The following is a 23772-nucleotide window of genomic DNA, read 5'->3' as shown; positions in this document are numbered from 1 at the left end:
AAAGGAAAAGATCTCTGAGTACAAGGACCAAGTCCTGGGAGCTGACACTCTCTTTCCCCAACAACCAGGTCCTGGGGCTACTGTGTGTTCAAAGTTGGGACTTTGAAAACAGTTGAGACTTCCCTGGGGGTCCAGTGGTTAAGACTCTCTGTTTCCAATGCAGGGGCCACGGGTTCAATCCCTGGTCAGGGAACTAAGATCCAGCATGCTGTGTAGCATGGCCAAAAAAAAGCTGATTACAGTAGGCACTGCAGGAGGTCTCAGTTCACAGAAGCTCCTAAGTACAGGAGTGGATAAAATAAGACAGCAAAGGGGACAGAAGCCTACCTGCCACAGACTTGCCATCACTTTCAGGAAAAAAAAAAAAAAAGTTCCAAAACACAAACGTGATCTGGGACTCTTGGTCCAAACTATTTCCTGCGGGGTCAAGTGGGAGTGAAAACGGCTTGCCTTGAGACCTCCCAGGGCTGCTGAGAACAGATGAGGTAAAGAGCACGAGAACTTTTTTGAGAGCAGGGGCACCCTGCAGACAGAAGGTTCTGCTGCCAAGCGGGAGCCCCGCCACCCCCACGGGGCGGCTCCCTGGCTGGCCCTCGGGGAGACCCAGGGCTTTCCTTACCATGTCCTTCTGGAGCTGAAGCCGCCTCTGGGTCCGCTTCTGGTTTTCTTTCACGCTGCTGTCCAGGTTTGCAAATTTTGAGGTTCCTTCCTAAGAAACAGACACACACAAGAGAGGAGAGAGATGGAGGAAGATGCTGGAAAGAAGGGAAGGGGCACCTAGTTTCTGGGGCAGAGCCTCCACACAACTAGTGGACATTGTGTGAAATGAAGAGGCCTCCAGCAGGCGCTGGACTGCCTTATGCAAACACCTGGCTGACCTGCGGCAAGTGGTCTGTTCTTGAGGGGGCCTGGTCATGTCTTATCCTGTTTCCCCCTATTTTGTAAGAAGAGCCCCCAATCGATTTTATAAAATCAATCATTAATATAAGGCAGGGAATTCCCAGAAATGGAGACAATTTTTACACGTCCCAAATTTCACTGCAAGTAATCACATGTCTGGAAACAAACATCTCTTCCTCTGTACTTTTTGTGATTTCTTGAAGTTGGTCTGAAAGGCATGTGCCAGCATCCTGTGAAAGAAAAGAGACTATTTCTGTGGTATTTCTTAGCTAAATGAAACTTTTGTACCGGAAGTTTTCTGAGGAAGTCCCGTGCTGATCTATGAAAGCCAGACCCTCATACATTTTTTTCCCCTTCTCTCCCTCAACCCTTCCTTCCAAGTTGCCTCTTAGGTTTGGAACGCCTACAAAATCAATTCCTTCCTCCTGGCGCCTGGGGACAGATGGCGACCCTTTCTCTCCTCCCATCTGCTGTAACAACAAACTCTTCCACATAATGACTAATCTCCAGTTTGCTGACTGAACATAAAGTGCTTTGGGTTTTGTGGGTTTTGGGGTCTTGTTAAGTTCTCATTTTCCAGGAACTGCATGAATGGAAGGCAGATTTCACAATTCAGGAGCGCCTAACTCCACACTGGTTTCCCTTCGTCAGTTTTCCCTGGGTTTATCATATAACCAGAGCATGTGACCTTTCACTACTGTCCGACTACAAGGGGACCTTTTCCAGTGACCTGGCCTTTCCAGTAACAGAGAGGCATCCATATCCTATATCATTCACCAGCCTTTACCTGGGTCCAGGTACATCCCTAGGGACAAAATCCATAGTGACTCTTTACCGACTGTCAGTCTCCCTATTACAAATGACAAATAGAAGAGGTATCGTTTAACGATCTCCTGTTTATAGTTTTTGCTGGGGGATGAATGAAAGTGTCCTAAAATGTGCCACTTCCTCTGCTGGGTGATTGTGAGTCCTCTCAAATTCTTGAGAATCTGCTTGGAGTGAGAAATCAATTCTTCCTGACTCGAATGCAAATATCCATTTCTTTCCAGGGAGTAGGCCCTCCTGGTTCCCTTCCACTTTCTTAATCACTGACAGACATGTAATGTATGGACATTACCGCAGAAGCATTAAAATTCTTGAGAAAGATTTCTGAAAAGTTAAGAGACCCCTGAGAATCACAGAAGTAGGAGGGAGCTTAAAAGAGCACTGAGGACAACCTCCTTGTGGGGAGGAGAAAGATCTGGGACTGGGAGCTGGAAGATTTGCCGATTTCACGACTTCAGGAGAGTGAGGCTCCACTCCTGGCTAGGTAACTATAAAAAGACTGATGACTGACGCCAGCTACCCCGGATGAGGTGTCAACAGAAATCCACTCTGTGTCACATCCACCATGTCAGTGTTCTGCCTCGGCCCTAATTCTTTGTCCTGCAAGGCTCACAACACCAATCCCTTGAAACTTCTCGAGATTCTTCACGGGCACTGTGACTGCATTGCTCTGGGTCTCTCCTCTGCCTCCTTTTCCTGCTTCTATTCTCTTGATGACTCTTCTTCTTTCCGACAAAGTCATCCTGTTTTTTGCTCTACTCAGGTATCTGGAAATACCATCCTGTGCCATGATCCCCATTATCACCATGCTTCGAAGAATTCCAAATCTTGCCCTCCATCAACCTTCCATTCTCCTCTTGTATCTTCCCCCTTCTGTCCTTCTCTCTCTCTCTGGTGCAAATTTCTCTCCTGAGTCTCACTGCCTATCACCATCTTTGGCAGAAGACAGCGGCCCTCATCCATCCTGTTCCTAAACCTCAAGGGGCCTCTTCGACCGGGTGCTACATAGGCAGGGGACCCCCTCCATCAGTTCAGTTCAGTCGCTCAGTCGTGTCTGACTCTTTGCGACCCCATGAACCGCAGCACGCCAGGCCTCCCTGTCCATCACCAACTCCCGGAGTTTATCCAAACACATGTCCATTGAGTCGGTGATGCCATCTAACCATCTCATCCTTTGTCGTCCCCTTCTCCTCCTGCCTTCATCTTTCCCACCATCAGGGTCTTTTCAAATGCGTCAGCTCTTCGCATCAGGTGGCCAAAGTATTGGAGTTTCAGCTTCAACATCAGTCCTTCCAATGAACACTTAGGACTGATCTCCTTTAGGATGGACTGGTTGGATCTCCTTGCTGTCCAAGGGACTCTCAAGACTCTTCTCCAACACCACAGTTCAAAACCATCAATTCTTCTGCACTCAGCTTTCTGTATGGTCCAACTCTCACATCCATAAATGACTACTGGATAAACCATAGCCTTGATTAGATGGACCTTTGTTGGCAAAGTAATGTCTCTGCCTTTTAATATGCTGTCTAGGTTGATCATAACTTTCCTTCCAAGAAGAAAGCGTCTTTCAATTTCATGGCTGCAGTCACCATCTGCAGTGATTGTGGAGCCCCCCAAAAGTAAAGTCAGCCACTGTTTCCACTGTTTCTCCATCTATTTGCAATGAAGTGATTGGACCAGATGCCATGATCTTAGTTTTCTGGATGTTGAGCTTTAAGTCAACTTTTTCACTCTCCTCTTTCACTTTCATCAAGAGGCTCTTTAGTTCTTCTTCACTTTCTGCCATAAGGGTGGTATCATCTGCATATCTGAGGTTATTGATATTTCTCCCAGCAATCTTCATTCCAGCCTGTGGTTCATCCAGCCTAGCATTTCTCATGATGTACTCTGCATACAAGTTAAATAAGCAGGGTGACAATATACAGCCTTGACGTACTCCTTTCCCGATTTGGAACCAGTCTGTTGTTCCATGTCTAGTTCTAACTGTTGCTTCCTGACCTGCATACAGATTTCTCAAGAGGCAGGTCAGATGGTCTGGTATTCCCATCTCTTTCAGAATTTTCCACAGTTTATTGTGATCCACACAGTCAAAGGCTTTGGTATAGTCAACAAAGCAGAAATTTGAACATCTGGAAGTTCATGGTTCACATATTGCTGAAGTCTGGCTTGGAGAATTTTGAGCATTACTTTACTAGCATGTGAGATGAGTGCAATTGTGTGGTAGTTTGAACATTCTTTGGCATTGCCTTTCTTTGGGATTGGAATGAAAACTGACCTTTTCCAGTCCTGTGGCCACTGCTGAGTTTTCCAAATTTGCTGGCATATTGAGTGCAGCACTCTCACAGCATCATCTTTTAGGATTTGAAATAGTAGTTCAACTGGAATTCCATCACCTCCACTAGCTTTGTTCGTAGTGATGCTTCCTAAGGCCCACTTGACTTAACATTCCAGGATGTCTGGCTCTAGGTGAGTGATCACACATCATGATTATCTGGGTCATGAAGATCTTTTTTGTACAATTCTTCTGTGTGTTCTTGCCACCTGTTCTTAATATCTTCTGTTTCTGTTAGGTCCATACCATTTCTGTCCTTTATTGAGCCCATCTTGGCATGAAATGTTCCCTTGGTATCTCTAATTTTCTTGAAGAGATCTCTAGTCTTTCCCATTCTATTATTTTCCTCTATTTTTTTGCACTGATCACTGAGGAAGGCTTTCTTATCTCTCCTTGCAACTCTGCATTCCAATGGGTACATCGCTCCTTTTCTCCTTTGCTTTTCACTTCTCTTCTTTTCACAGCTATTTGTAAGGCCTCCCCTCATACAGCCATTTTGCTTTTTTGCATGTCTTTTTCTTGGGGATGGTCTTGGTCCCTGTCTCCTGTATAATGTCACAAACTTCTGTCTATAGTTCATCAGGCACTCTATCAGATCTAGTCCCTTAAATCTATTTGTCACTTTCACTGCCAGTTAAATGACAGTTCAGCAGTTAACAGTAATTATATGCAACAGGCCTTCCCAGCCCTATAGTCTTCTACCCCAACCCTGACCTCAGTCATTAAACAGACATCTCTACCAGAGCCAAATGCTGGAGCCTAGCATTTGTTTCAAACAATTCAACCAAGGAGAGTTCTTACTAAGAGTCCCAGGAACGAAGAAGATTTGGTAGTGTTCTGCTTTCCTGTCATACTGAAACATGTGGACTCCATAGATAAGCTGCTTGGAATGATCCAAGATTCAGAAATTGTAAGAGTAACAGGTTGAAAACAATCTCTGAGTAAAATAAAAACATTTGCCTCCAACAATTAAAAGGAAAACCATAGATTTTTGCTAATTATGATATTGTCTCAGCCATAGTACTATAGAAATAGCACCTTACATCTGCCCAGAAGCAGAAGAAAGGTCATTCAAGACTAAGATTCAGTCCAGTTCAAATCAGTTTATGTCCAGCATATTAAAAACAGAGGCCAGGCGTGGTTCTTCTGAAAACCTAAGTACCTTGATTTCATTTTATTACAACTGTGCTGAGAATTAACATCCAGAATGATATGCTTCATATGAAGAATAATAAACAAAGATGACTGGAAAGGGACCCACATAGACATATGACCTGCCCAAAACATTCCACTATCATTAATGATAATGCACAGACCACATGAATTCATAGCCAAGTTTTTCATTTCTTTGGGATTCCAGCCATATATAAGAAATTTAACTTAGAGCACCGAGGTAAACTTGTACATTTCAGAATGGTTTATGGGACCTTTAATGTCTAGATGTAGCTCTGCTTCTACGGTTTCAGCCAGAAGAGGGCCACCGGGCAATAAACTGCACAGTATTCAATTTATCTACTTTGGAAAGATGACTCAGAGCTATTGGGATTTGACTCTGTGGCTCCACCAAGTCTAGCTTTGTATTACTGACAGGGAGACGACTAAGCCATCTCCTTCCAGCCAGATGAGTTTCCATTTAAAGCCTGCAAATCCAGGGGGATGTGAAGCAGGGAGGAGCATGACCTCAGCAAACCAGGCATGGTCTAGCATCATCAGGTGGGCCGAATCCAGAGACAGCAGCCACCCTGCCCTGCACACACTGTCTATGCCAAGCAGAGCTAACAGTAAGCAAGTGGTTAAAGTCATGTGAATGAGAAGGCCCATCAGGGCGTGCAGTCCAACATCATTTCTGAACACTTGTGACATGCCCAGTGTGTTAGGCATTAGAGAGATAACAGTGGAGACGCCCCTACCTGCAAGAGGCTCACAGGCCTGCAGGGAGACAGGTGACATTCACAGGCAAGTCTAACGAGGCACGTGATGAGAGCTAGGACAAGAGGAATGACGGGCTTCTGGAGCGCACGGGAAGGGGCCTAATCAGACCTGAGTGTGTCAAGGAAGGATTTGAGCAGAAATGTAGTCTTCACGGAGATATGGAGGAAGAGTAGGACTTAGGAGAAGGACAGACAGGAAGATCATAACAAATGCCTCTATAGGAACGACTAACCTGACAGTTATCACTGAGGCCTTTTCTAAGTAAACCTACCCCCACTAGACTCATTCCTACGCCAAGTGTCTATGCTAAGCTTACATCTATAGCTTATACTTTTCATTTGTCATGCATACTTTTGGTTTCACTTTTGGTAGATGGTTTGCCAAATGCTAAAAATGACTGACAGCTGCACACTGCTTTCAAATACGTGATTTCAGTCAATCTTCAAAACAATTCTATGAGATCAGTAGTAGACTAAATAGTACTATTGTTGCCTTCAAGTCACAGAAAAGGAGACTAAGGATAAGAATCCTCTAATTGCCCAGTTCAGGGCAAAAGGGTAACATATTGTTTTGTTTTTTTAATAAATGCCCACTTAACCACCCTCCCCCATGAGACCGTAGTCTCCTTAAAATCAGAGATTGCTTTGGGCACATGGTGAATGCCCAATCAATATTAAATGAATGACTTCCCTTCTCTCTGAAGTTTCACCTGACCTACCCTGCCTCCTACTCACAAGCGGTCAAAAGAAATAGTTTTATGCCTAAGTGATGAAAGCAGCAGCTTTAGGGTCTCACCAGGCTGGATTCACATTCTAGCTCCACTACCTCCAGGGGTGGAACTTCAGGGGTATCCTTATGTCTCTGAGCCTTGGCTAGCTGCAAAATGAGGAGGATGGAATCTATAGAAAGGCTGTGAAGATGCTATCTGCTCCCCTCTGATGACTGCTCACAACCTATCATTCATACCTTTCTTTGACTACTCATTCTTGTTCAGTGTCTACACCTACCCACCAGAAGGTGAGCTCCTGAAAACAGTCTGTGTTAAGTCTTCTTCATACTCCCAGAGGCCAGTCAAATGCTTTATAAACACTAGGCACTCATCAAACATCTAGAGAAAGAAAATGAGCTGAGCTGCAGCTTTACCTAGCCTGCTCTTCAGCAGCCAGCACTCATCTGGTGTTCAATAAATACTGCTGACAGACAGGTTGCGCAATTTAGTGCAAATAAAGGATGTGGAATTGCAGGCTTGGCCCCTGCCCTTTGAGAAGATGTTTTGCTGAGAAGGATATTCCAGGCCCTCTCCCCCACCTAACTGCCAGCACTCGGTGTTTGCAGGATGGCTTGCTCAGGGGCTACAGGCAGCAATGCCAAGTTTCACAATCTGGTTGCATCCCAGTGAAGCCAAGGAGCAGGACTTTGAATTTTCTCAGTCCCAGGTTTCTTTGATTTGGCATAAAAACCCAAAGTCCTGCGTTCCAGTCCCTTTAGGCTCTCTCAAGGGATGGCAGGCAGCCAAAGGGCCCTCAAACATCTCTTCCTCCCTTTGAGCAAAGTCCAGAACAGAGTGCAACCCCACATCCTCACCTTCATCAGTAGCTCCCGGCTGGTCAGGTGGTTATTATGGTCTGAGAAGATATCTGAAAGCTCTTCAAACATCAGCATTCGGTCTCTAGAAAAGGGATGGAGAAAATATTAACAAATGAAGATTAGCAAAAGCTCAACACCTTTGGATTGTCTTTCCTGAGGACCTCTGGCTACACAGGAGGTGTTAAGTCGTACAACTGGGACAAGTTCTCTTCAGCAAGTTTAAAAAAAAGTTCTCTTAGCAACACACCCACAGCCCCACAGGACCTGAGAACTCGTCTTGGCCAGTCTCCTCATTTGAGAGATGAAGATGTCAGGGTCAGGGATTTGCCCAAGCTTCTGCTGCTAACTGCTGAGAGCTGCAGTGTAGAACCCTGGTTTCCTGACTCACAGGCCAGTGCTCTTCCTCTCAGAGTCAGAGTGGATGGTGCAATCAGGAGGGGCTCTGGAGTCAGAAGGGCTGGGTTCTGATCCCAACTCTGAGAGGGGCTGGGTTCTGATCCCAACTCTGCCACTCACACCTTAAGTGATCTGAGACAAGCTGCTCAACTTCCCTGAGCTTCAGTTTTCTTATCTGCACAGGGGAAATGCTGACAGCCCCCTTGCATGATCACACATGTAAAGCACCTACTCTTTCCCAGCCCCTCCCTAATACAGCATGTCTCCACAGGCCTCTAGCTTTTCTCTCCACCCCTCCAGGGTTCCTGAATGGATGATTCTGAAGGTAATAATTCTAAAGAATTAACAGAGGCAATGTCATTATACACTCAACACCTTCATTATCATGAGAAAGCCATTATTAAGAATTTATGTGAACAGACTAGTGGACACAGCTGGGTAAAGAGAAGGTAGAACAAATTGATAAAGTAGCACTGACATATATACACTATAAACAGTACTATAAACATGTATAAAACAGTACTCGTGGAAAGCTGCTGTATAATGCAGGGAGCCCAGCCTGGTGCTCGGTGATGACCTAGAGGGGCAGGAAGGGACAAGGAGGCCCAAGAAGGAGGGGATATATATATATATATATATATATACGATTGATTCATGTTGCTATACAGCAGAAACCAATATAACATTGTAAAGCAATTATCCTCCAATTAAAAAAAAAAGGAATTTATGTGTTTTACAACAAGTGTAATATTACTCTTAGAATAAAGAAAACCATTTTCTTTGGCATTTTCTTAAGGCATAAACCATAAAAGCTATTAATATTTTGGAAAAAAAAATCATTAAGAACTTAATTACATGTGTGCTGAAATAAAGAGAAGTAAATAGATGTCTTCTCTGTCCACTGAAAGCTATTAACGGAAAGGGCTACTGGAAAAGTAATAACCGAATAAAACATCTTAACCCTGTTCCTTTAATTTCGCCATAGAAACTATATAAAGCTGATATGAAAGTGACTTCTCTCAGGAACGGTGGTACTTCTGCAGCATTCCTGCTAAAACATGAGCCCACCAACCAATGAAGAAACAAACCAGATGCCCGTATTGTACAGAATGGGGCTTTGAGCTTTGTTCTGCGGTATTTCTTAAATACAGAAACCAGCTAGAAGGATGGACCTTCTCTGATAATAACCAAGGAGATTAAGAAACAAGTCCAATCATTTTTTATCTTGTGTTTTAGCCTCAAATGTGCTGTGGAAGAAACCTGTGGCTGGATAAGTGACTTCCACAGTATTCTACTTATCAACCACCAAGGAAAGATAGATTACCTTTCACTGCCTAAAAGAGAAGGCTACAAGCGGGACAAGGCTGCATTTTAGCCCCAGACCATCCCTTTGTTTCTGATACCACAAGTGGGGAGCAGTGACGAGGGGAACGGGGAGGTTGGGGTGCTGAGGATGGGGACTCTGTATGCATCTGATTTTCCCATCATATTTCACCTGGGCCTACCATCTGTTGATTTCCTATGGTCCGTATCTTTCATAAGACTCTTTTGCAGAGGATTCCAATCAACTCATCTATCACACACAGTGTCGCCTTGATCATTCAAACTAATGAACGGGAGAAGAACCCAAGAGAAGAGTGGTAATCGAGAAAATTGCACTGGACTTTGAAAAGTCCCATCTCCACTTTTTCTCCTGATAGATAACAGAGCATGTGAGCGCTGGAGATCAAGTGGCAGGGTGTCTGTATCTCTGCAGCACCAGGCTTTAAGATCACCCGCTTCTAAGAGTTATGTAACAAGTAATGTGACTTCCCCTAAGCCGCCTTTCCTCTGATGGAGGATGTGAGCTTATCAGTAGCTTGAATACTCTGGCACTCCTTTTTCAGCATAAAACTATGAAACTCTGGTTTACCAATCTGGGTCTCTAGAGAGTTTGGTAGGGTCAGTCCCTTAAGGCTTAGGGGTTCCCCGGAGGCTCAGACGGTAAAGAATCTGCCGTCAATGCAGGAGACCTGGGTTCAATCCCTGGGTCAGGAAGACCCCTAGAGAAGGAAATGGCTTCCCACTCCAGTATTCTTGCCTGGGAAATCCCAAGGGCAGAAGAGCCTGGTGGGCTACAGTCCATGGGGTCACATAGAGTCGGACATGACTGATCAACTAACACTTAAGGCTTAATCGACTCTGAGTGAGCTGATGAAATTGAGTACCGAGACCTTCTGCTCTAAGGACAGAATCTACTAAACCCACAAGGCAGGCCTGCCTGGGAGCCAGCTGGCCTCTCTCCCGTCTGGAACTGACTCTGCCGCATACAGTATAGACTGTGCTGCATACAGTACAGGCATTTTTGCAGTTTATAAACAATTTAGGCATTTTTGCCTGTTATGGAATGACTTTGCGATTAGTACAAATGGAGGGAGAAAGTAACTGGCCTGGTCTGTAGTCATGACACACTCCCCAGCCTCTCAATTTGTACTCACGGGGGGACCAGAACTGCCTCCTTACTCCCCTTCCCACCTTTGCAAAAGGTAGAGTCCAGTGAAGCTCTGGACAAGGGACAAGAGCGACAGTGAAACGATGAGGACACTCGATTGTTCACCCTTCCAAAGGTTACAGCAAGAAACATGAAGAAAAATCCAATACAGAATGTGGGAGGTTAATCATTTTCAGTCAGGTTCCTAGGAAGGAATACTTGGGGGGGTTTTAACAACACTAAGATAGCTTGTCATAGGCTGAAGCAGAAACTAACTAAATGGATTCATGTTGAACAGCAAGAACTAATGTCCTCTGTGCACACATTATCCCTCACAGCTTGGAACGGCTTAGGGCTTTGAAGGAATGTGGCTGAACAAATAACCGGAAGTACTGGCAAGCTGCTGTAACTTCACTTCTCCGCGAGCTGATCCTTCCAAGCCCAGATGACACGCACATCCTTAAAATCACCCCCAAAGCCAACCGTCTTGGCTTTGGCACCCTTCGAGGGTGAGGTTGATTTCTGCAGCAGCCCTGCCTCTAAAACTCATTAATGATGATGTGTAAAACGCACCCTGCCTGGAACACACAGAGGCTTTCAATGATGTTTCTCTTGTTATGTAACATGTACTTTGAAGGTAGAGGGACCCACACCACTGATGCAGCAGCTAATCAGCCCAGCCAAACAAAGTAGAGCAGACACTTGGGAACTTACTTTGGGACCGCAGCCCAAGTCTTTTTTAAACGATAGATGGAATTGGACTGCAGCGCTGAAACGATGGCCCTCAAGGAGGAGAAATTCTTCAGGATTCTACATTCCTGTATGGAGAGTGATTAAAACATACAAGGCATTTAAATATCAATAATACAGTGAGTTGGTGGTTTCCTGTTTCAGAAGCATCACAGCTGCTATGAATTCTTACCACTAAATAGGCAGCTGAATAAACACTGAACATCAAAAAGTGACTCCTTACACTCCCACCCCAGTCACCGAAACGCTTTATAGATTTTGGCACCGAATGCTTGTTTTTCTCCCTTTAATATATTTTTTTGCGTTGTTGTTACAGTTTTATAGTTTCCAGCTTTCCCAGTAAAAACACGAATGGCGGTGAGCCTACAGAGCTGTGCTAGAGAAAGCAACCTTTCTTCTGCTGAAAGCATACAGATGCCCTAAAAATACACATGAAAGATGACCGTAACCTTTAGACCTACAAAGCGAACCGGGTCGCAGCCGCTTCAAGGTCAGATGCTATCACACGTCTCAGGACCAACCCCTGGTCTGGAAAGGGGTATACAACTTGGCAGTAAAAACTCACCACAAGTTGACCTTTGGCTCTTATGTCCTTAGCCAAGAGGGAATATTTTTATACACATTCATTTGAGTTCCAATTGGCTTGTGCCTCAATCATAAACATTCAGAAACACCTTGGTACTTACAATGTTTCCAAAATAACTTGGGCTTTTAAAAGAAAATTCATTTTGGCAGCGTTTTAGAACAAAATAGAAAGGGAACAGGAAACATTCTGGATGTCATTTTCTGGGGAAGCAGAAAGCCTCCCAGAGCCTGAAACTTAAGCTACCATTCAGAGGCTGTAGCATCAGCAGGCAGCGACCTTGGAGTCAAAATCCTGCTGAATGAATGGCAGGCACAGCAAAACAGTCAGGAAGAGGGTCCCCTTCACAGCCAGGATGGGGAAGGCGGAAGCCCAGGGCGGGAGCGAATGTGCTGTGTGTCCAAGGAGGTGCTTCATCTGCAGGCATGTGGGAGGGTAAAACATCCGCTGTTGACGACTGAGTACGCCGTGTGAGCATGGGCTTGGCTTCATGCGGAACATCTGAGGCAAGAGGTCCCAGAGTGGCTGGGCATAAATGCATACTGCTTAAAAGAACATTTCACAAAGTCACGCTAGTCCTGACTGTGAAGGGAAAATGGCATTCTTTAACTTAGCACGCCCACATCTGGCTGCTTAAAATTACTATGCCAAGCCTGGATGGGAGGGGAGTTTGGGGGAAAATGGATACACGTATATGTATGGCTGAGTCCCTTTGCTGTCCACCTGAAACTATCACAACATTGTTAATCGGGTACACCCCAATACAAAATAAAAAGCTTTTTGTTTAAAAAAAAAGAAAAAAAAAAAAGACAACAACTAAAAAAAATTACTATGCCAAACCAACAACCCCCCTCCCCAAGATTTTCTTAGAGTAAATGCCAAAGCTCTTTACAAAAGTCATGCCCACTCTTTTGAAATGCCTCAATGCTTTCTTTTTATTTAAAAAGAGAGTGAGTAAAAGAGAGAGAGCAAGAGCGCTGAATTACAGTCTGGAAACCAAACCCATGAGAGCATGGTTCAACAAAGGTTCAGAATCCAAAAGTTATGTTCTAAAAATCAGGAAACTTGCAATAAATAAAAGAACTCGGGCCCAGCTATTTCATGCAAATTGTAATAAACATATGGAACACATTATTCAGAAAGAGGCTTAAGCTAAGGGTTTAAAGGAATACAAGAGGCATCTGGCCCCATTGCTAAAAAAGGAGTGATCTTTGAGGAGATTTGATGCAAAAATGTAGCAGTAAGGCCAGTCCAACAAAACAGTCATATTAGGTCAGAAATATTTTCTGCATGTAAAATTATCATTTTTCAAACATCCTCTCAATAGAAAATGACTATGATTAATTCAGGAAAAGTAAAATAAATCTTGACTGGAAATCACCTATGAGTCTTATTATTTTATTAAGTCACCTACACAATTTCAAGAGACACGGTTTCGTGCATCACAAAGAGTTAAAGACCGCCGGCTTTTAAGCACGTGCTATGGCATTTGGAATATACCTGAAATTATACAACTTGTACTTCTTACTATCACATAAATGCACAATTGGTATTTAATTTGGACCAAAGTCGCTGTTTGAGCCACCCTGTCATGTATACAAATACTATATGCTTACCATAGATTTTCTAAGCAGTTGAATACTTTAAAAGTAGATAGACTATTTTCTTTTGGCATTTGTGGCCAAAAAATATATTTTTTCCTATCAGTCTAAGAAGATAAATTTCATGTTCTATCATACTCTATCAGGACTTCCTCTGTGGCTCTTACTTGCTGATAAATAAGCTCAATTCAGAATAAGAGAAGTCTAAGTCGTGTAAAACTTTGTTTCTTCCATATAGTATTTTCCCATATACTAAAAAGTCTATAGTATCAGACCACCTACAGACTCAAAATAAAGGAAACTCTCTGGCACAATTATGGCTCTGCTGTTTAACCAAAGACCACAAAGGGAATGTGAAACAAAAGAGAGAGAGAATGTAAAAGTTTAAGTCTTAGGCCCACAGATAGGGGCTCAATAAGAAAAATAAATAATGGGGTAGAAAACAAAATGCATTTTCGTTAGAGTTGACCCCATAGAGCCCAGAACAGAGGATATTTGCATAAAAAATTATTTGTCAAAATTGTTGTTAATTACATAGCTCTTGCTGATGTAATTTCTTCTGCCTAGACAAAAAATAAATAAATAAATCCTCCTCAGTCTTCAAATACCCCAAATCCTATCAGTTATTCAAAGCTAAATTCAAATATCATCCTGTCCATGAAAATCTGCCTGGATCACCCGCAGCCAGGATGGATTTCTCCCTCCCCCACTTCTGCAGCACTTATGTCGTATGACTCCACTCCTAGGCTGAGATGACTCCAGTATCTCTTAGCTTCCTTGTTAGACTAGGCTCCTGTAGGACCAAATTAACTGTGTTTAGCCTACCTATGTCCTCAAAGTACATTAAACTGCAGGTCAGAAGCATTTATGGGCTCATGAAATACGTGGTGACTGACTGACTGACTGACTACTGTTCACCTTTTCTCAATCAGGAAATAAGATGCTGATAAATGAAAGGTCAAGGTCATATGACATGCATGCAGTTGACCCAGCACACTGGACTGACACCCAGCAGAATGCAATTCAGTCACAGGAACAGACTCTGTCCCTCCAACTTCAGATACAAGGCTCTCAGAAAAGCCCTCGATTAATATGGAATCTGTATATTTCAGTCCTTTAGAAAAGGGATGTGAGATCCTGAGAAGGTACTGGCTCTTCAGGTTTGCAGAAGATAGAATGCGTCCAGGTCCTGGAAGGGGGTGGGGTAGTCTTTCTGCATTGAAGAGCAGTCTATCTGACACTGAGACCATCAGTTTACATGGACTGAACAGAGGGCAGAGCCAACAGTCTGTGAAAAAGCAGACATTCTGCTTCATCCTGAAGCAGCAGCAGCACGGGGGCCCATAAGCAGCAGGAAGTGAGCAAGGGACCCGTTTTTTTTAAAGAGGAAAAATAATCTCCCATGTTAAGAAAGGCAACTTTTTCCCTTACTTTGGAAGGACCACGATAAGAACAACAAAAACCCAGTGGGCCCTCACATATGGTTTTTTGACTGCCTTTCAACCAGATGGGAACATCAGCATGATGGCATGGCCTCCCATATCTGCTAAGCCCAAAGGATATTTTAAAAAACACAATTACGTGAGCAATGTTAATCCACTTCTCGATGATCTTGGCTCTCTGCTGAGTCTTGAGTTCTTTGCCCCCCAGGATGGTGCTGACCACACATTTGGTGAGGGTATTAAACTGGGAGATGGTGGCACGGATCGTAGGAGCCAAGTGTTTGTTCTCCTTCTTATCCCTTCGAGACCAAATGCAGCCCAGGCAGTGGTGAGGCACGACTTTCTTAAACAGTTGCTAGAAGAAGAGAGGAATTGACTTGAAGGACAATGCACACATTTCATAGGGCAAAGCATGTCATCTACTGTAACTTGGTATTTTGTGAATGGACAAATCGCTCGTTTCTACTTGATTTGCCTCATGGTGCCCATTTCAACAGACAAAAGTAAATAATTAATATATTAACTGATCAGAAGAGCCCACATGTTCTTTCTAAATCTGCTCAACTGAACACAAGGTACACGATGACCAACAGAAAATTTAAATGACCAAAAACATTTGGACTTTTCTGTCTTGGAATAAAATCCAGGTAAAAATCTACTTCTGACCAAGAAGTGGTTAAGATTACTTTGACTTCAAAATCATATCCATGGTACATTCTGGACACTCACAATCATGAACTGTGTATAATGAATATGAATGGCTACCTGAAAAATGACTCACAGAAGTGACACTCATCAAGTTCACTATTTCCCATCGCTTAAAGTGAAGAAAGTGAGAAACAAACGAAAGGAAAAACTATTCAGTGTCACACAGGAAAAGGAGGAAAGAGGGATCTGAAGCCTGATTTCCAGGTCTTTGGGTTGGGAAGATCCACTGGAGAAGGGATAGGCTACCCACTTCAGTATTCTTGGGCTTTCCTTGTGGCTCAGCTGGTAAAGAATCCACCTGCAATGCGGGAGACCTGGATTCGATCCCTGGGTTGGGAAGATCCCCTGGAGAAGGGAAAGGCTACCCAGTCCAGTATTCTGGCCTGGAGAATTCATAGTTCACGGGGCTGCAAAGAGTCCGACACAACTGAGCAACTTTTACTTTCACTTTTTTCTTTTCCAGGTTTTTGCCTAAAAGTCATAGCCAATGAAGTTTCCCATCGTTCTCTTACACTACTGGTTTTTGAAACAAAAACAAAGTTGTTGAACTAATCTGATTCTCATTTGTACAACAATTCAATACAAGATGTGAGAGGGTTTGTGTAAAAGCAAATGTGCCAGCATTTGCTTTATAAAGTCCATCTGGGCTGGTGCACTGGGAAGACCCAGAGGGATGGGATGGAGAGGGAGGTGGGAGGGGGGATCGGGAAAGGGAACACATGTAAATCTATGGTTGATTCATGGCAATGTATGGCAAAAAACACTACAATATAAAATAAATAAATAAATAAAATTAAAAAAAAAAAGTCCATCTGATTTACTTCTGAGAGTAGAGTCTATTTGCATGCTAAATAGATGGACACTCACAGCCACTTTCTACACTGCTTCCTCCAAAGTGGTAAGAGTGGAAGAGCTGAAACCACTGTGTTCCCTGATAATGGCCCTCTTTTCTTTAACCAGCTAACACTGAGCTATGAAATGTGACTAATGAAACCAAATATGTACAGCTAACAAAAATACTCAGACTTCAAAAGACCAGGAAGCACATGTGGAAACGAGCTGCCAGATAGAGTCGCATGTGGATTCAGTGAATTTATTTTGTCCTAACTTATACTTTGACCCCTTTACAATCCTCCAAATAAACAGTTCAGATCTTGAAGTATGTATGAGTCTAAAGGGAGAGAAACACCCATGGAACAGGATAGATTTTGTTTCCTTAGGGTTAGAATTCTCCTTTCCCTCTGGGTGTGGAGCGCCGAGTGAAAAGCGCCTTCACCCAGAATTGCAAGAAGAGCTGAGGCCTGAATTATTCAGATGATGGATTCAAATCACATCTTCCCTCTGCATTTACTGGCACAGCTTCTCGCGGGGATTTGAAAAGACTTAACTCACATGACCCTACTGCCCTCCCAGGGGCCACCAGTCCTGTCACTGCCCACATTTTAAGCAGAAGCACGTCAAAGGCACAAAGAGAAGACATACTGCATCCATATAGGTCAGCTGCTCAGCCACGAGATCTTCTGAGAAGCACGTGAACTCCGCAGACCCGCCGCCCTCCAGTTCCTCTTCCTCTTCCAGGCTGAAGGAGATGCTGTTGGGAAACCCATCTGTTCACAGGTGGGGGGAAAAATAATCAGTAATCTGGTGCCGCTGTATATGACCTTGTTTACAGAGTCAAAAATGGACTTATTTAATTTAGGAAGAACGGGGCTGACCCTTAGAAAACTCACAGGGAGAGAACAGCAAGCATAATAAATGGAGTGAAATGAAGGTCTTCCCCCTCTCGGCTTGTCCCTAGAGGTTTTACTGAGCCCAGAGGCCCCATGTTGTCACTCTGACAAACCACAGGATCTTTAGTCAAGGACAAAGTAGAACAAAGGCTAGAAAAAGCAAAGTGGAGCTACATTCAGGGGTCCCCCTCTCAATTAAGGCACCCTCAAATCCCTCTGATCAGCTCAAGCATTAATCCAACTATTTCCTAAACCCCATCTATGCATTTCTTAATTACTGGGCCAGTAATTATCAGAAGCCTGGAAGGAAAGGGCATGAAGGCAAGACAGGCTCTGGGGAGTAGAATAAGCCATTTTGGTGTCAGAAATACTGATGAAGTCCTCAGAACTCTCAAGAAGTCCTCAGAATTCTCAGAACATTAAGAGTAGCTTTCAACTTCTACCTAAAATTAAGTGTGTATATCTGTTCTCTATGCCTGCAACTCTATTCCTGCCCTGCAAATAGGTTTATCAGTACCATTTTTTCTAGATTTCATGTATATGCATTAATATGTGATATTTGCTTTTCTCTTTCTTACTTCACTCTGTATGACAAGCTCTATGTTCATCCACATCACTACAACCGACTCAGTTTGGTTCCTTTTTATTGCTGAGTAGTGGAACAGAGATGCAGACGTAGAGAATGGACGTCTGGACAGAGTGGGGTAAGGAGAGAGCGGGACAAATTGAAAGAGCAGCACTGAAGTATGTACACTACTATGTGTAAAACAGCTCGTGGGAAGCTGCAGTATCACACAGGGAGCTCAGCTCTGTGATGACCTGGAGAGGGGTGGGATGGTGGGGGTGGGGTGGTAGGGAGGCTCAAAAGGGAGGTTATATGTATACACATCGCTGATTCACATTGACGTACAACAGAAACGAACACAACATTGTAAAGCAATTATCCTCCAATAAAAAATAAAGGATGCATGAAGCAGTAAAATAGCCTTAAACTAAACTTACCTGAGCCTTATTAGACATAAGACCATCAAATTGCAAATTTGATGTAACAAAGACCTATTACAAATTAATAGGACACAGACTGAAGAAGCAAAAAAAAAAAAAAATCACTCCCCAGGACTCCAAAAGCATGAGCACTCAGCACTTGGAGCAGGACTCGGGTCTCTGCTGTCAAAGACATGCAATTGCAAGAAGTTTACCTTGAGCCTCGAGCCTCCCGTCCTGGAAACCTTCCCCAATTCCTGAATTGTTTCCCAACCACAGTCCCTGTTCTCCTGCCTGGCAGACCTGTTCTCAATAGGAAAAATCTAGCTGCATACACGTATCTTAGCAGATGTTTAAATCAGGGTGTTACTACTCCCCCAGGATGTTTACAATGTAAGCCTTTGCAAAATAAAAGACCTTAGACATCTTGGATCAAATTGGGGTGGTCTTTTCTTAGTTTCCTGGGCTTCCCTGGTGGCTCAGACGGTAAAGAATCTGCCTGCAATGAGGGAGACCCGGGTTCAATCCCTGGGTCGGGAAGATCCCCTGAAGAAGGGGGATTGGCAACCCACTCCAGTGTTCTTGCCTGGGAAATCCCATGGACAGAGGAGCCTGGAGGGCTACAGTCCACAGGGTCGCAAAGAGTCAGACACGATTGAGTGACTAACACGTTCACTTTCCTAGTTTCCTAGGGGTAAGGGAGTGCTCAGTGGATCCTCTCAGAGAACCACATGGGAATCTGCCAACTTTGATGACAGGTATGGTGAATCAAGCGGTAAAGAATCTGCCCGCAATGCAGGAGACATGGGTCTGATCCCGCAGGTTGGGAAGGTCTCCTGGAGAAAGAAATGGCAACCCACTTCAGCACTCTTGCCTGGGAAATCCCATGGACAGAGGAGCCTGGCAGGCTACAGTCCATGGGTTTGCAAAAGAGTCAGACACAACTGAGTGACTAAACAACAACAAGAGGATTTAAGGCTGGCTGCCTCACCCTAGAGTTGAAGGTACCAATGTGAACGAGGCTGGTTACAAGGCGGGTAGGCGGGGAAGCAGAAGGGGACCTCTGCCTGCCCCTGGAGGCTGGGATACAAACAGGCATGAGCTAAAGAAAGCTAACACCCCATGATTTCACCACTTTTCCTCCACACAACTCTGGCCCTCTCTCATTGGGTGGAGGAATAAGACATCTGAATTCCCAAAGGTTCAGAATGGGCCTCTCAATCCTCTTGCTAACCACTGGATACAAATCTGCATGGCTGCTCAACAATGCAGAGGCTGGCCAACTTCAGGCAAGGAGTAAATGTGCTAAGGCGTGATCTTCCCATTCATCCAACACTCAGGGCCTGTTACGTGCCCTGGCTCAGCGCTGCTGTGCCTGAAGGTTACAAGTTCCTCTCTCTCCGGGGTCTTCTCCATGCTCTCACTGTCTCTGCTTCTGACTCTTTTCCAGGGGTAAGCAGGCAAAAACTTGAAGCAAAATTTTCACTTTTGAAAAACATGTAGGAGAGCCTGTTTGCTTTTGCCGGCATGAAATTGGGTAAAATGAAGCATATGGGAACCGAGCTCCTAAAACTCTTTTACGGTAATGATTCCTGTACTTAATAAACAGACAGTTCAGAGAGTTCTTGATTAAAAATTCACTCCTGGGATTTGCCTAAAAGCCTTTCTAATGTCAGGCAAACTCGCTCTCCCCTGCCTCGGCCTGCCAAAGGAGCTGGCCTTCCAGTGCCCGTTACAAACGATGAACCACTGGTCCCACCAGTTCCCCAATTAGGCCGGGAACCAGGGGCAGCCCCCGTGGGGACAGCTGGGTGCTAACAGAGTATGCACCCCTGCACACAGGCAGAAGGGGAGGTCCTGAGGGGAGCAGAGCTCCCACAGCTGGAGGGGCGCCCCTGGTATTCAAACATTCCCAGCAGATGAAGTCATCTGAGATACAGAGGACTTGGCAGTCAGCTTCCAATGATGCAATGGCATTTTCCCCCTCCCTGGTCCCCTGTCCATAAAAAAAAAAAGTCAACAGGTCCTGTTTGGAATTTTAAGGCTGTTTTCCTTGGCACTGATGCAGCTTCCCTTATCGGTGTTGAGGAACCGTTTCCTTTCCCTTACTAAGGAAATCAGGCGTCACTTCAGGGAAATGCCTGTCAGAAGCTCCAAGTGGGTCAGCCGCCATGGCAACCATCACCATGCAGCCAGTGAGGGGACAAAACGTCACCGCGTGGAAGCCTGTCCTAACCTCTTTCTGACTTTCTTCAAAGCCTGATGGTTCCAAGCAGCCCAGACCCTGCAGTGGTGGCCTTTGCTCTGTCCTTGAAAATAGGCAGTCAGTTCCTCAGATAGGAAAAAAACAGCCACAGAGACTTCCTTTGGGAGAGTCCACTGGAGATGCGAGATCTGCCTCAGGCAGGGGACAGAGAGCAGGGATACTTCCAGCTGAAGGAGAAACATCTTTTCTGAGCTTCCCAAGCTTTTGTGAGGGCAGGGGCAGGACTGGATTTAATTCCCTGCCTGCTGAATGGGGGTGGTTGTCTGTGATGGGTTTTCATTTGACAGAAGGAGGAAACCGATCAGGCAGATAATGAAGAATGAATTCAAGTTCAGCATACTGTGCAATGACAAGGAAAGGCAAAAGATCATCAAGGAGATCGTCCTCTGTATGGTAGTAAAAGGAACCCTGGGAAATCACTTCACCTCCCAGAGTCACTGTTTCCTCAGCCATAAAATGAGGGAGTCAGACTAGGTGGTCTTGAATATCCCCTTCTCTGCTCTAAAATTCTACAGTGTTAGCCGTGCAGTTGTGTCTGACACTTTGTGACTCCATGGACTTGTAGACCCACCAGGCTCCTCCATTCATGGAATTCTCCAGGCAAGAATACTGGAGTGGGTTGCCATTCCCTTCTCCAGGGGGATTCCGTTCTCCAGCTCTATACAGTCTATAATTGGAACTTCAGCAACCTTAAGAATTTTACACGGGCCACCCATCCCCTATCAGCTTGCCTGGAGGGAAACCAAGGCCTCCGACCCAACACGTAGGGAGAGCATTTCGTCGTTGTGGGAGGTTTGCAGGATCAGGATCTAGCTTCTGCCCTGGAATCAAACGAGTACTCACTGTCGGTTTCTACTTCTTGCTTGTGAAACTGCTCAAGAAGATTTTGTGCTCTTCTCTCTGGGTCAGAGCCTGGCATCATCTGCTTGAGATAATCCAGCAGTTTCTGTAAACAAGGGAAGTCAGGGGGCTCTCGGAAGTCCTCTGCACATTGGTCAAGCCAGGCCCTCAGGATGGATGCGATCGCACTGGGGAAAGAGAAACAGAGGGTCACTGCACCCCACTGGCTGTGGAGACTCAACGCCAGTCCTGGCCACCAGAACCCGCCCCGGCCAGGCCTCAGGAAAACGTGGGCTGCTGATCAAAGGACAGTTCACCTCAAAGTTTCCACCAGTGTCAGTGACGTTAAAGCATTTGAAAACAGCCTGACTACCTTTCATTATTTTAAGTGATGGCTGGGGAGCAGGGGAAAAGATTGGCAAGTTTAAAAAAAAAGAAAAAAAAAAAAAAAAAAACAGGACCATAAATTTGGAATTTACAGAGCAAAAAAAAGAAAAAAAGACACACAGGAGAATATTGAGTCAGTCCTGAAGCAACTTCAAAGTAATCCTGTATACAACAAGATTATGTGTTTCCAATTCTGGATTCACTCAAGTCAGAGACCACAAGATCTACTGTGCTAACATTGTAGGAAGTAGCTGACTGACGGTAGGCCAGAAATCTGATGAAAGGAAGGCCTCAGGTTTAGGAAAGATAAATGTGTATATTTAATTTTACAAAGATCACCACAGCTTCGGCAAAGCACCAAAAATGCCCTCACAACATTATCCTTTCGCTTTTCAAATGACCAGAGACAACCTGTTTCAAGTGGGAGAAACAGTATGAGCAGCAGAGTGAGGCAGAGGAAAAGGTAAAGGAGAAATACTTGATAAGCAAGGCCATTCATTGTGAAGGGGACTTCCCCTCGTGGCCCAGCAGAGTCCACCTAGGGTGAAACAAGGACCAGGGCCCAAGAAAAGAGTCATTTTGGGGGGCTCTGTTCCCTCCAGACATGTTACTGATTACACGAGCTTATTTTCTTTACAGGGGCTTCCCAGGTGGCCAGTGGTAAAGAATCCACCTGCCAATGCAGAAGACATGGGTTTGATCCCTGGGTCGGGAAGATCCCCTGGAGGAAGAAATGGCAACCACTCTAGTATTCTTGCCTGGGAAATCCCATGGACAGAGGAGTCTGGTGGGCTACAGTCCATGGGGTCACAAAGAGTCAGACACAACTGAGTGATTAAAACAACCACAATGTTCTCAAGGTAGGTGAAGATAAAATGACCTGGTGACTATGAAGTCACTTGTGTGTATGAGTCGCTTCAGTCGTGTCCAACTCTTTGCGCGACCCCATGGACTGTTGCCCACCAGGCTTCTCTGTCCACGGAATTCTCCAGGCAAGAATACTGGAGTGGATTGCCATTCCCTTCTCCAGAAGATCTTCCCAACCCAGGGATCGAACCCTGGTCTCCTGCATCACAGCAGACTCTTTACCATTTGAGCTACAGGGAAGTCCTTGAGGTAGGGGTAGGGGTTTTTTCCAAATTTTAAAATTATCATCTAATTATACTTCAAATTGCTTGCTTAGTCAACAAACTGTAAAGAAACTAAAAGACATTATGCTCCATATATATGAAACTGCAGGCTGGGCTTTCACAGGTGTGTCTAAATTTCACAAGTCTCAATTTCATAGTAGAGACCTGGACAACGATCAAGGCATAAATGCAACTAAAGACAATTTAATGCTTAACTTTTGGAACTGAAGTACAAACCTAGAAGAAAAATAAATTAACTCTTTTCACTGCTGTGGAGACCACTGTTTTACTAATAGGGACATGAAGACTATAATCGCATAGTAACAGAAGAAATAAATGGCAGAGAACCATTAAAGTTGGCACTTCAAACATTAGAAATAATTTAATATTTTCTAAATCTTTAGTCCAGATTGAATGAAAAGAGAAACAGAAGTTTAATTCCCTTGCAAAAAGCTAGAAGAAATTAATCTGGCATCTGGGGCTAACTGAAAGCACAAGTAAATTGAAATTAATGAGCTAGTAGCCAGTGAACCTTCCATATTTGGTTTCTTGTTATCAATACATTAAGTTATGTATGAATGCTGAGTCCCTCTGAATTCATATGCTGAAGCCCTAACTACCCCGGTCAAAAGTGACAGACTTCAATTTTTTTAAGCCCACACACAGCACATGTTATTTCTCCTTTCTTCACCAAAACCAAATATCATGAACTGAAGAAGAAAATGATGAAGCAGCATTCTAATATTTCATTTTTATAAGGAAGATGACTTTTTCTATGAATAATTTCCCTTCTTTGCCGATAAGCAATGAGCCCAGAGCTGGGGTAGCCACACAGGTGGGGTGACAGCCAGAATCTAGGAAAACCTGATGCTTGCATCCCTTATATTGACTCTCACAGAACACTTCTGC

General features: G+C 44.3%; 1 protein-coding gene across 8 annotated transcripts in view; it reads right to left on the bottom strand.

The window, feature by feature from the left end:
• RGL1 (ral guanine nucleotide dissociation stimulator like 1) overlaps positions 1–23772 on the bottom strand; it is a 270331-nt gene that overhangs the window by 29280 nt on the left and 217279 nt on the right. For all 8 annotated transcript variants that reach the window (XM_061160903.1, XM_061160907.1, XM_061160904.1 and 5 more), the window contains 6 exons: positions 21350–21534; positions 17009–17133; positions 14958–15173; positions 11157–11260; positions 7574–7658; positions 620–709 (listed from right to left, as the gene is read on the bottom strand). In XM_061160903.1, the coding sequence (XP_061016886.1) occupies positions 620–709; positions 7574–7658; positions 11157–11260; positions 14958–15173; positions 17009–17133; positions 21350–21534 (805 nt within the window). The remainder of the gene's footprint in view (positions 1–619; positions 710–7573; positions 7659–11156; positions 11261–14957; positions 15174–17008; positions 17134–21349; positions 21535–23772) is intronic.

The sequence above is a fragment of the Dama dama genome, chromosome 14 (assembly GCF_033118175.1).
Source record: "Dama dama isolate Ldn47 chromosome 14, ASM3311817v1, whole genome shotgun sequence".
NCBI lineage: Eukaryota > Metazoa > Chordata > Mammalia > Artiodactyla > Cervidae > Dama > Dama dama.
The sequence above is the reverse complement of the archived record's forward strand: the minus strand, read 5'-3'. Positions and strand labels throughout refer to the sequence as shown.